Source organism: Periplaneta americana, chromosome 1, assembly GCF_040183065.1.
Source record: "Periplaneta americana isolate PAMFEO1 chromosome 1, P.americana_PAMFEO1_priV1, whole genome shotgun sequence".
NCBI lineage: Eukaryota > Metazoa > Arthropoda > Insecta > Blattodea > Blattidae > Periplaneta > Periplaneta americana.
Genome location: NC_091117.1, coordinates 164,582,517 through 164,596,476, shown reverse-complemented (window position 1 = coordinate 164,596,476; position 13,960 = coordinate 164,582,517). Strand labels below are relative to the sequence as shown.

At 36.0% G+C, this 13,960-nt stretch overlaps 1 protein-coding gene across 3 annotated transcripts in view; it reads right to left on the bottom strand.

Moving 5' to 3' along the window:
* Window positions 1-8,063: 8,063 nt before the first annotated feature.
* LOC138703140 (guanine nucleotide-binding protein G(q) subunit alpha) overlaps window positions 8,064-13,960 on the bottom strand; it is a 94,560-nt gene continuing 88,663 nt past the window's right edge. For all 3 annotated transcript variants that reach the window (XM_069830787.1, XM_069830812.1, XM_069830777.1), the window contains exon 9: window positions 8,064-12,246. In XM_069830787.1, coding sequence (XP_069686888.1) covers window positions 12,164-12,246 — 83 coding nt within the window. In that variant the 3' untranslated portion in view covers window positions 8,064-12,163. The remainder of the gene's footprint in view (window positions 12,247-13,960) is intronic.

Sequence of the window (13,960 nt, the reverse complement as noted above, 5' to 3'; positions counted from 1 at the left end):
AATTCCTTTAACAAATCGAGAAATACTGCTTGAAATTTTGTGTTTTCTTCCATTTGTTTCATGATGAAGTCTGAAAGCTTTAAGGACAATTAAAAACTTAAGATTTAAAATGCCAGACAAAACAATATTTACACATGTACTGTCTAGAGCCAGCAAACTTTCCATCTGTGGAGTGATAAGTGTTCTCTCACCAAGTCTTCAATCACCTCAATATGCGGGTGAGAGAATTTTCACCAGCATTCACTACTATAAACAGTAAAGAACACTCAAGAGAGAATTGTCAACTGAAGACCATAATTATTCTGTCTTCAAAAATGACTGTTTCAGAGAAATTGGTACTATGGCTACAATTGAAAACTTAGGGAAAAACTTTAAATTTGAAAATTTATTGGAATGTACAACAGAGAAGGTGGTGGGAATTTTGTTGTTTTGTAAAATAATTATAGTAATCAAATTGAAAACTACAGAAAAATATTTCAAGGATTATGAATATCTATATGAATTACAGTAGTCTTGACTCGCATTATGGAATGCGCTGTGGTTGTAGTTCTCATGGGGAATAAATTTTCTCATGAAATTTCGGTCATGGTATGGGACCATTGCTCATCAAGCATCATGATGAATTTGGACAACTAAACAGCTGTAATGGCAGAGAGAATCATGGTCTGTGATGACCATGATATCTCCATTTTGTTTCAATGATCGTTCACATCTGTTGAGGCACGTGAAAGTGAGGCCAGTGGTCGGCTTGGCTCTTCATGCCAGGGATTAGGAAGTGTAAACAAATAGCGAAATAGCGACTTAATTTTCTGTACATGACTCTTTCAATGCACTCTCAGAATCTGTAACCTATTCATTTCTCACCACAAATAATCAAAAAATCAGTCAGAACAATCAAATTTTCCTATTTTATTGAAAACAAATTCATCATGATGCAACAAAATATGAGAAAGGCAAATGGCCTGAAGATTTCATGGAGACAATGTTGCTGCCAATATTGAAGAAAAATTATGTCAAGAAATGTAACTATCTGCCTGATATTGCATTCGGGGATCCTGAAAAAACTGGTGTGGAGTGGAATGAGAGAAGGCTATTCAGTAACCCTTATATTAAAGCATACATGAATCAAATGCGGAAACTAAGGGGAAGACAGAACATTGGAAAGATGGGAGAATACTGAGTTTGCAGCGAAAGACCTGCCCTTGGGCAGAAAACCATGAATTAATGAATATTGAAACAGTCAAAGTCAGGATAGGAGAAGAAATGTCAGAGGAAAGTCGAACAAGAAATGAGTACAACAAGGATGCCCTTTATCGTCTACCCTGCTCAACATCTACAGAGAGATTAGATGAAGGATGGAGAGAAGGAATGGGATTTTCACTGTATACTGCTGACACACTCACAGAGGGAAATGACAGTGTAGAGTTGCAGTGGTACAACCATACAAGTGTTCGTAACTATTCTAGAAAGTATCTTATTTACCAACTTTATTGATGAAGGCTGAAACTGGCTGTCTTCATTGTCCATAAATTTTTGGGGCCGCAAATCCCTACTAATAATTCTGTCCTGTTGGAGCACACGTTCAATTTCTCGCATAAAAATATTGGCTGTATACTGTGGTTGAGTCTTGTTGGAAGAATGCGAAATCACGCTCCCTATTGGTTAATACTCTAAAGAGAGAATCAACTGTACTGTGTAAGAAAAATCGACTCTATAATTCTTTATCCACTCACGCCACACCATACACCAATTTTTTCGTCACGGAGTGATACTTCATGAACAATATCAGGTTTCTCAGCACTTCAATAGCGATTGTTTTGTGAACACACAGAATTATGGAGGTGGAACCATGCCTCGTCTGTGGGTCTATTAGTCCATTATGAATTTTATTCAGCATCCACTTACAGAATGCACGCCTATGTGCAAGATCGCCCGGTTGAAGAGCATGTGTCTTAATTATATTAAACAGCTGCAACTTTAACAATTTAGTAGATTTTTGCACACAGCCATAAGAAATTCGTACTTGTTGTGAGAAGTGTCCAATCGATGACCATGTAATCTAATGTTTCTTCTGTGAGAACCCTACGCTGTTTTGTTTCTTAGATTGAACACTTCCTGTTGCCTGAAATTTATTGTACAGATTATGGATTGTTGTACATGATGGAATTTTTACACCCGGGAATTGGGTTTCAAACCTCCTTTGTACTTGACGCAGACTGGGTTAACACACATGAATCACGTTGTTCAGTAGTAAACAACTGATTAGCCATTATATAGTTTACACTTATTCACACTTTCATTTCGAATGCGCAAGAAAACACCGTAGTTGGAGACTGATTCACTACGACCGACATAAGTCAGGATGAACATGTGCATATTTGCATCATTACGGAAACATATGGTTGTATCACCACGACTCTACACTTCTGTTCCTCATATGAGTGCATCAGCAGCGCACAGTGAAAATCCCGTCGTTCCTGTCCAAACCTCACCTGTTCTCTCTGTACTTGGAGAACTTAGTGAAGAACAGTTTTCAGAACATTGGAGGAATGATAGTAGGAGGAAGCCGAATAAAGTGTTGATGATATGGTGTTGTTAGCAGAAGAGGAGACGAGACTAATGGATATGCTAATGGAGCTAAATGACACCTGTGAGCATTATGGGATGAAGGTATAGGTGCTGCTGACTTTCAGAAATCTTCGGGCATGCCCCCCAAATGGTTTTCTAAAACTATATTGTACAAGTGATTATGTAGTCGATAAGCTCTTAAATACAACAACCACCATCACTGTCGCCACCACCACCACCACCACCACCATTATTATTATTTTATTAAAAAAGATATGTTATATATAATATTTCGATTTATTATACAGGATCTTTCCGAGGTGTGTTACAAACTTTCAGGGATGATGGTGAAGGGCACATGTATCAATTTGAGATAAGGAACCATGGTCCAGAAATGACTGAGTCGAAAGTTATAAGCAAAAATAGTGTGTGGAAATGGAATTGTAATTTGGCACCACGTGCCCTCCTTCCCTTAACTTTTGGAACAGTTGTGGAAAAATGATATGGACCAGATGTCTCCTATGTGGGTACTTGGCCTGATACAATCTGTGAGTTTGTCTACTGTTCCCATTGGCTCATCCGTATTCGAAAATCAGGTCTGCTTATTCCGCTCTCGTGTACTCCTCCATTTCACTAGGACTCATCGACTGGACACTGCAACTTGTACACATACACTGCTGTCTACAGACGTGCATATCAGGACCGACCATGTCCATTACACATTACACTATCTGCATTGCTTTAGTGTAGTTTCCTGTCCCCATCCCTCAGACAGTGCATTGAATGGAATACTGTAAGTACACAATGTAAGCAGACAATGTAAACAACGTCAGATGAATACAGTATGTGTAAGATGTACAGATAAATACACATACTGTAAATAAGGTGTACAGAGGAATAAAATTATTTCATTTCCACACAACTATTTTTGCTTGTAACTTTCGACTCGGTCATTTCCGGACCAGGGTTCCTTATCTCAAATTATACATGTGCCCTTCGCCATCATCCCTGAAAGTTTGTAACACCACCTCAGAAACACCATGTATATGTTACTTTAGGCATGGGTATGGAAAGTTTCATGTTCATTGATGTTGTAGATTTTTAGAAAAGGTAAGGTACATAATTATTTTAATTTGTTACGAAAGTTAAACATTTTGAAAATCAAGTCATAATAAAACTCTGAAAGAAAAAAAAAATCCGAAGTAGGCTAAAGATATGTTTTAAAAATCAAGATTCCAAATTTCAAATTTCTAACTCTAAAAATGTAGAACTTATAGGCAATATGATGTGTAATTTTTTCATGTCTCCACTTAATGCAATTTATCAATGAAGTAAATATCTTCCTTATAAAAAAAACTTTTGTGTGCAATTTCGAAAACAAATTTATCTTATATTGGTGCAGTTATGTTCTTAGAATGGAAATTCAAGAAAGTAAACGGCAAACAGCATATGGCAGTAACATAATAAAGATCTGAATGCTGTTGAATAATAATCCGAACAAGCCATGAAACCAAACTTGAATGGGGAACATTTTTTTTTTTTTTTTTTTTTTTTTTGGGTAGACTAATACACACCACTACCATCCAGGAATGATTTCGGCAGCTCGGTAAGACTCTTGTTTCTAATATGTGAATATTCTTGTCACTATTCAGAATTTCCTTCATAGGAGTTAGTGATTCAGGCCCTGTATGTGTAAAACAACTCCAGAACATTACTTTTGGGGAGAGTTACGATGCTTATTGGAGATGAGCTGATGAAACCTTTCAGATTCTTTATGGACGTAACAGGTGGCCATGAACCTCAAAATGAAATTCATCGGAAAGAAGTACCTTGGAGAAGAAAGAATGATGCTGAAACTGATCAGGAAGAGGAAAAGGAATTGGTTGGGTCACTCACTGAGAAGAAACTGGCTACTGAAGGAAAGAATGGTGAACAGGAGAAGAGTTTGGGGCAGAATAAGATGATGATAGACAACATTAAGATATATAGATCATATACGGAAACAAAGAGAAAGGCAGAAAATAGGAAAGATTGGAGAATGCTGGATTTGCAGTGAAAGAAGAACACTATGAATGAATAAGGTTGAAACAGTCTGGGATTTATTTTACTTTTCCTAACAATTAAAATGGTCATCCTGTGGTGAAGTCTTCCTTTTCAGGCCACATTTTTCTTTTTTCTGGGGCATGATGGATCCAGTCCCTCGGAATCATTTCAGGATGGAATTATCAGAAGCTAAGGTGATACCACATTCTACAACAATTTGCCTTTTTGTCATGGAAGTGTGCTCTGCTAATGTTACAATTTTAGGGCATTTTCGTGGAGTTGTATCCAATTCCAAAGACGTCAGAATGAACACAGCAATGCAGTAATATGTTTTCAACACAACCAAAATGTATTGGGGATGAATTTATTTTATTTTAGTAGGTTATTTTACAACGCTTTATCAACATCTTTGGTTATTTAGCATCTCAGGGTCCAGCATCGAAAGTTACCCAGCATTTGCTCATATTGGGTTGAGGGAAAACTCCGGAAAAAACCTCAACCAGATAACTTCCCCCAACAGGGAATCGAACCTGGGCCACCAGGTTTCGCGGCCAGACACACTAACTGTTAATCAACAGATGTGAACGTTGGGGCTGAAAATGAGAGGAAGTAATTAACACATTGCAAAAGATATAAAATTCAGACCTTCAACAATGAAAGTCTGCTGTATTACAGAACTCAATTAAGCAAAAATGTATAGCTGGTAGACTAACAATCAAAGAAAACGCTGAAAATTGCCATGTTCGGATTAATTTGCATGCTACTATGTGTGGTCTGTGGCATGTCTTCTATCTATAGGATACCTTTATACAACATCCTTAATGATATTCAGGGTACGTAATATAACAGAATGAGAATGACAAGAGAAAACCAAGCACTATGAATCTCTCTTTATCCACCACATATCTCACTTTGGCACTTGACCAGTTATAAAGTTTCCTCATTCATACATTTTGCATGTGTCACTCTTTCATTTCTCTTAATAACCGAGAATCAGTTTGCAAAATCAGGAATTAATAAGTTTAATAATATCTCTGAACAGTATCTGAAGATCCAAACATGACTGAACTAGCAACCAAGGTGCCGGACATCAACAATACAAGAGCCTGTGGAGATCATGGTTATACTACAGCTTAGTGTCCAGTGTTGTGAACCACACACTCATTACAACAAAAAATAAATTATTATATGATATTAATTTCTTCACTCCACACTTTTATTATATACCATGAATAAAGTTGATTTAAAAAACTGGGATAACTAATATATTTATTTATAAATCTTAGTATTAATATTTAATGCACACTATTTTTCCCATGGCTTGTCCATTCTATCACAAACATACACAATTAAAAGTGTGCAATTAGTATGTGTGATTCGAATTTTAATGACATTTGAATATGGCCAATTCAACTGTGAATAAATAACAATAGAAACATAAGAAAAATTCTATATCAATCTTGAATTTTTGAGAAATCTCTAAACCAACTGATGGACCCAGACTCTTCTTCTATTTTTACATCTATTCTTTCTCTGTATGAGCAAAGTTTCCAAAAGTATATCTCCCTCTATGTCCATGTTCACTGGAAGACTGAAAAATTCTCTACAAAAATTTAGTATATTAAACAGTGCTTCAAATATGCATTTGCAGTGCCAATAATGTGCCTATGCAGAGCCACTAACAAACCACTAGTGGCACTGCTAAGTTGCCTCGTCTGAAGGGGCCCTTAAATGACATGGCTCAAAATAAAACAATAATGTAATTAATGCAACTTAATCCCTTAATTATAAAATACAAGCAAGCTACAATATGAGTACATTTATATTTCGTGTTGTCAACCATCTTGCAACGAATATGATCGTCAAGTTAGTACACAGTGTTTCGAAATAATGGTAGCATTTTCATACCATTACTATTATATAGTAGTAATAGAAATTAACAAGGTACACATCATTTGATAGTCAAACTAATCAAGTTCGAAGTTTCTGAAAACTTACTTCTTTTCGGAATATGTATTATATTACTTTTGCGTGTTAAATATTAGGTTCAGTACCTTTTTGACTAGTTTCAGCCTGTTATGGGCTATCTTCATAACTGGTTGGTGCTGGTCTTAGCACCTTTTGTTTGCATTTCCTGTGGGGGTGTGTTTGTGTAGTGTAATGTGGAGTCAAAAAGTGTGTGTTCTGAAATTGAGTTGTGTGTTGAGAATTTCATGTGGATGTGTCAACAAGGTACTGTACCTAATATTTAACACGTGAAAGTAATATAATACATATTCCGAAGTGATATAGTGTCAAAAGTTGTGTAATCAAGATGTATTATTTCTGTTGCCATGGGAGACACTGTTCAAATATGACAACTCCACAATATAAATCATTTTGCATTCCGCAGCTTTCGAAAACAAATTCAGTAACAATGGTAACAAATGTTGTTTCTATCACACTGCTGAATAGAATGTTCAACCAACGTTCATCTATCACCTTTGGCTTCCCAGATCACCAGACTTCACACCATGTGACTTCTTTCTTTGTTTATATGCCACATCTACCTCCAAGACTTTGAAGAAATACATCAGATCATTGCTGCGAATGTATCGATAAACAGAAATATGTTGGAAAGAGTGTGGCAAGTATTTGACTATTGTGTTATGCCGTGTAACATACCAAGTCTTTATAATGAACCAACAAAAACTTCGAAAATTTCTAAAATTATATCTACAAAGCTATTGTAGTATTAATGCTTTTTCTTCCCCCTCCCAGTATTTTACTGCACATCTGTTGTTTACCATTATACTCATATCGAGCACAACTTTGCTAAGTGCGCTACTCTGTCGGACAGATGGCAAGCCAGATAGATATAGATGAGAAGTAATGATAAAGGGATGAGAATTGAAAAGGAGTCTGGTCATGACCCTTCAAATTTGTACTATCCCAGCATTCGGCTGGAAGGACTTGAGAAATCATGAAAAACCCAAGTCAAGATAGCTGGCCCTTGGAATCGAATTCCAGACCTCCCGAACGAAAGGTGGGAATGATAAGCATTACACCACAGTGCTCAGCATCCTTAATACATAATAGTAATCATATGAAAGTTTTACCGTCATTTTGATACACAATGTATTTTCCAGATCAAAAGGAAGAGATGGAAATAAAGGTATTTAATAACAGTTTCAATCTCTTTTTTATAGTAAACAGCAAATCATTAAAGCAAAACACTATCTTTTGAGTTATAAACTTTGGCTACTGATCAAAGAAAGGTAAATACTGACTCTTGAAGACAAAGTTTCAGCTGAAATAGAAACTGAAGGATAGACAAAGGCAACATGAGGAGTGAAGAGTGGGGAGGGGGATTGCTGTACAATGTATCTATAAAGGAATCTATTTCACAAAAGGGACATACAGAGGGTTGGAAATTTAATGAATAGTATTAAATACAGTCCTTTCAAAACTCATTTCCAGAAAAAAAATCATATATTTCTGACAAGAAATGATTTACAAATGAACTATCGCCACACATTTACATCTGTTCACAAACAGTCTCCAAACACACACATAGGCACACCCACATACACACTTTCAGGTACGCAGCCATACACTTTACATACACAACTTGCGCACACTTAAGAAAACAAGCAGCATATTATATATTTCATTCATTTTTTTTTTGTATGAATCTAGCCACTTTTAGGTAATGGCTGAAACTTCTTTTTTATTATTGTTTTGTGCAATGCAGTTTATCCTTCCATTGGAAGCTGTTACCAAATTTAACCTTCACAGTGAATCTTTGTTTTGCACACTAATAGCAACAGTACTAATCACATGAACAAGAGCAGTCATATACTAGTATTTGCAATGGTAAAGGGGGGAAAAAGTTTTTTTTTTTTTTATTTTGGAGACTATACTAGATTTTATATTATATATAACAATATTTATATTATGAATTGTGAATGAGTCACATGCACAGAAAAAACTTTCAGTTATTTTCACATTTCTTAAAAAAACACTTTGGTTTTCTGCTTCTAACAGGGATTTTTTTAAAATCATTTCTTGCATTTAAAAAACACCATCGTTCCACTAATGGCACTGTAACTGCTCAGCTCACCACTTTTATTTTAATCAAATGAATTGCTGTTGTCTTCATAGCAACAAGCAATAATATTCTTCACATCTTGATGCAAGAATTTTGGCTCTTTCTGTTAATGTAACACACTCTTTATTTTCTTCACAATGAGGTGACCCTTGTAAAAAACACAGATGGGATAAGGCCCAAAAAGACTTAGGAAGAAAGGATATAAGGAAGATAGTAATGCAATATAAATAAGGAAGTACGTCACGAAATTGTCAATATAATAGAAATTTAAATATAATATAAAATAGTACTTTTGTATTCTGGAAAGACAACCAATCAAAATAAATAAAAACTAGAAAATTGTGAAGAAAAAGAAAATGGAAATAATTAGACAGCATATAACAGCAGTATAAATAATTTGTTTTCAAAATGTCTTCTCAATCACATCCTCAAAATTCAGTCCTGCGAGAAATAGTATTATTTATGCATGCTTTGAATATGCCCTCTTGAGACATAAAAAAAAAAAACAAACAAACATTAAACTAATTATTCTTTATATGGAATGCTATTTAAATTTAATATTAACGACTCCTATTCGCTGGAGTCCTACTAACAACAAAATCAGAATGAATCCTGACAATATATATATACTTTCACAGTTTCAACAAAGCCATACAGAATTATGTTTAATAAAAACACACAATGAAAATAAAATCTTCAGAAACCCTTTTCCATAGCAAAAGACTCCTCAAACGTCTTCCGTAACAATTCCCAGTTTCAATAGTAAACCACAGAACTCAGGGATGAAGAAACGAAAATAAGTTTAAAGTACTGCATACAGGAATGAACAGATATGTGGAGAGGAAGACTGAAAGAAAACACACAGACAAATCTGACATAAAATTAAAGAATGAGATGTTCACTTCATGAAACAAAGACCTGAAATAAAATCCTTATCCTGGTAAGAAGACATTTTCATTCTTTAACTTTACTGTAGATCTATTGCGACATTAAAAATGCGAAGTATAATCAAAAATAGAAAATGGGCAGCGCAATGCTATAAAGACACTCATGACACAACATACAAGATCAATTGCATCTCTTAATCTGTGATGTGAGCAAAAATTTAGTTCCACACTCTGCGTTGTGTCATCCATGTCCTTACTTCAAGAAAGCAATCTGAAGCTCCTTTGTTTTTCACCACCGACAAGCAGTAAGTTATGCTGCCATGCAATCACACAAACCTACTTCTACAACAGCAACTAGCACAAAGCATAGTTTTGATTTTATTGATTGTACATTATTTATATAATAGATTAGAAACTTCTATATAAATTGCAATTTGCCATGTGACTAGCTCTGGTTGCAGGTTGATAATTGGCCCCTTAAAAATCAAGCTATAGTCACACTTGGTCGTAAGTAACAGCTGTAAAAATTTTTTTAAACTATGCTTAACATTGTGGTAATACACCCTTATTCTCACCTTATATTAAAGATCCTACTACAACCAGTTCGTTAAGTGCCCAATGACTAGAACTGAACTTTGAGATGGCTTCCACAATAAGAAAATTCCAACAAAACCAACAAAATCAATACGATTCCATTAAATAACAAATCTGAACACCACCTAACTTCATATACACATGGACCAACCTCTCAGCATCCCAATAACAAACAGCAAAATGTTTTGGCAACTTCCAAAAGCTTGAATGTTGGTATGACTGAAAAGACACCAGACTAGCTGTATGATGAAGAACAGAAGAAGTTAAATACTGTTGGTATTGGGACAGAAGAGAGCCATGTTTATCTCCAGACTTGGTCGCCCACTTTCTCAACATCATTCCTATAGGAAGACATTTTAAAAACCTGTTATGTGAATGATGGCTCAAAATTCAGCTGTCATGATAAAGAAGGTACTGTTAAAAATGCGATCCAAGCAAGAGAAGTAAAGAAATAAGCCTGTGAAATATAAACTGATGTGAGGGATAATTTGAGCTAATTTTTTCTTACTGGAATAATTGTATGGTTGAATGGAAGGAAGGGCTTGAAACAGCAAATATCAGATCTAACTTAAATTTTTTGATTCAGTAATGCAGAAGTTGACTAAAAGTACAGTTGTCACAACATATGTTGCTCCCTTTTATTTAACCGGTTTTGTCAATTACTGTTTCAATAATCTTTCAATCAAATTGCAGCACTTATTGTGACTAACATTTTATCAACTTCTGTCTCAAAAAAATTCACCAATTTCTCGAGGGACTAAAAAATATTACATAGAAATGTGCAAGATACCCTCTTCCACCAATTTTACACAGAACAGAAAAAACAAACTTCACACTGTGTGTTCTATCAATTAACACACTTCAGCATTGAAAGTAATACTCCATTTTATCCAGCATCAGCATCCCTCTTCTTCAAAGCTGCTCTTATGTGCAAAATTGTAATATTAACTTGATGCTAATATCCTTTTGCAAGAACGAAGTGGATGAAACAGTATAAATTAAGAACAAGATTTATATAAACGCAAAATGTTAGTGCAATCTGTATGAAACGATTTATAAAAAGTTAACCTAAATGAAGTATGTACTCATCATTCAGCACCATATACAATCTACCTAGTTTCGATATTTGTAATTTCTGAAACTGTGCAATTTGGTGGGTAGGGGAGAGTTGGAAACCAGTATGCAACAGTCATGAGCTGTCACTTGATGAGGCATGCTATCTTGTTAAATTCATTGCAGTTCACAGTCTTCCCTTTGATTCCAAAAAAATTGTCTATTACCATTGTATTTAATTAGGCATTATGAAATTATTAGAAAAGGCATCAGTAGCCAAACCATAAGGTCCTCCCCTCTGTTCTCTTGGCATAAAGGGAGGTTCGTTGACACACTGGGCTGATCTTGGTTAGATGTAGCTTCTGGGTATCCCAAATATGCTAATAAAAGTATTCAAAAGCTTCAGTCAGTCCACTTGTAACCATTATTTCTGAATGCAACCCTTCCCCCCCTCCCCTTTGTCACGGTACATTCCATCATACATGAAACAAAACCAAACGGATCAAAGTCATTAGAAATGAAAGCAGAACAAGTGTTCAGCGTGTTATGGAAAGAAAGTCAACTTCGTCCGTCACAACGTACACAACAAAGGCCGTTGTCGGCGAATAATCGCGATGGTGTTACTTTTTTCCCCAGTAAGAATAATAATAATAAAAAAAGTAAATATGATCCAATAGGAAACTGTTCAATCAAGTTTTAACGATAGATTTTGAGATGGTGGTGTTCTCCTCTTGAGGCGATGACGCATACACGCGAGCACACGGTGCTATCCAATTTTTTTAATTTTTTGTTTAAAAACATGAGAGGCGCCTCACTCAACAGCCACACATCTCAAGGTGCCTTGTGCACAGCAGCAGGTCCCGACGATGATGCTCATGCAATCATCTAATGGTGTGATGCGAGTAAGCATGGAGCCCACCACACATGCCTACACCAAGTTGTACTCCTTCAGGTTTGACTGCAAAATTGTGTCCTTCACTGCCGCAAACACGAACCGGATATTTTCTGTGTCTAAATACAGGAAAACAAATTTACAGTTAATAGTACAAAAGATGTTAAAAAAATAAACATAGGTTATACTTAAAAACAGTTTATGAATGTAAAACAAAATAAAGTAATGTATTTATTTTATTGGGTTATTTTACGATGCTGTATCAACATCTAGGTTATTTAGTGTCTGAATGAAATGAAGGTGATAATGCTGGTGAAATGAGTCCGGGGTCCAGCACCGAAAGTTACCCAGCATTTGCTCGTATTGGGTTGAGGGGAAAACCCCGAAAAAAACCTCAACCAGCTAACTTGCCCCGACCAGGATTCGAACCCGGGCTACCTGGTTTCATGGCCAGGCGCGCTGACTGTTACTCCACAGGTGTGGACAAAGTAATGTATTATAGTGATATTAATGATAAGCGATATTACCAAATTTGAGTAAAGTGATAATGAATAAAAACCACAACCTTCTTGTCTCGATTATTAATAGCATGTGTTTTATTAGAAGGATTGCACTGAAAGTCACGATCACCCTTTGAATTTGAGGAAACAATGACGAACATATTATTATACTGAACATGACATCTAATGACATCTGTTGGTGTTTCACTGAAACTAACAGGAAGGAGCTAGCCTCGCCAAGGCCTCTACAATAACAGAAAGCTAAAGGATCGTCTTGCTTGAGTCTCGTAGTTTTCGAAAATGAATGTAACATCTTAAAGCAGACAATGGAAAATGAGAAGAGACTTGACGTCATTATCAAGAACTACTGTAACAAGGCATTGGGTTACTAGGACTTGGCCATCAAGGAAGCCACCGAAATCCAACTAGATGGTAATCATTTTAACAGAGATGGGGCCTACAGTTGAGTACAGCATGGAAACCTGCAATCAACACGTTTCGACAAACCAGAACACAGCAGATGGTCAGGATTAGGAACTAATCCCCATTTCAGTTTGTTTGATAGGCTTTTCCCTCTACTCACACTCTTTACCATCCGTGAAGGGGAAGATGCCACTGTCTATGTTACTAACGTTCGACTAATTGACTTTGAGCATAGCGAAAATTATTATTGAAAACGTTTACCGGTAATCTATATTTCGAAAATCTATACTAAGCCTTTATATTTCATTTTATTGTTGTTTATATCAACTGGCACATTAAAAAGCTACCGACAGCAGAAGATAAATGTTTTCTCCACTGCTAGTTGCTACTCTACAGCATAAACAAGGGAACAATCTGCACTGTGTCACTCCCCCCTGACTTCATAATACAAACTAGCATCCCTTTATTTAATTAATTATTAGTTGAAAATTTTGTAAAAACGACACTAAAATATACTGAAACATGTAATTGTCAAACATTTGTGTCACTGTATTTTATATCCATTTATGTACTTTATTTAATATTTTATTTTCTTGTGTGTACAACTTGGGGGGTGCAGATATAAGAGGTAACAGCTACCGGTCTGTTATACTGACGGACTCAGGGCAAGTAGAAGGGGAAAGAAATGCCTTCACATCCTCTCAACTTGTATGAAATGTCGTTTAGCTCCTGATTGACCTGCAGCAGGAAACCCTACTGACCACTTGTATACTGACCAGACATGGTCCCACGGCACTTCAACCCCAGAAGAAGATGGCAGAGCTTGTCATCGAAAGCTTGGAAGCAACAATCCTACTCATCTCGCTGAGAACCCGAAGAATTATTCCATATCCAAAGCTGGGAAAGCCTC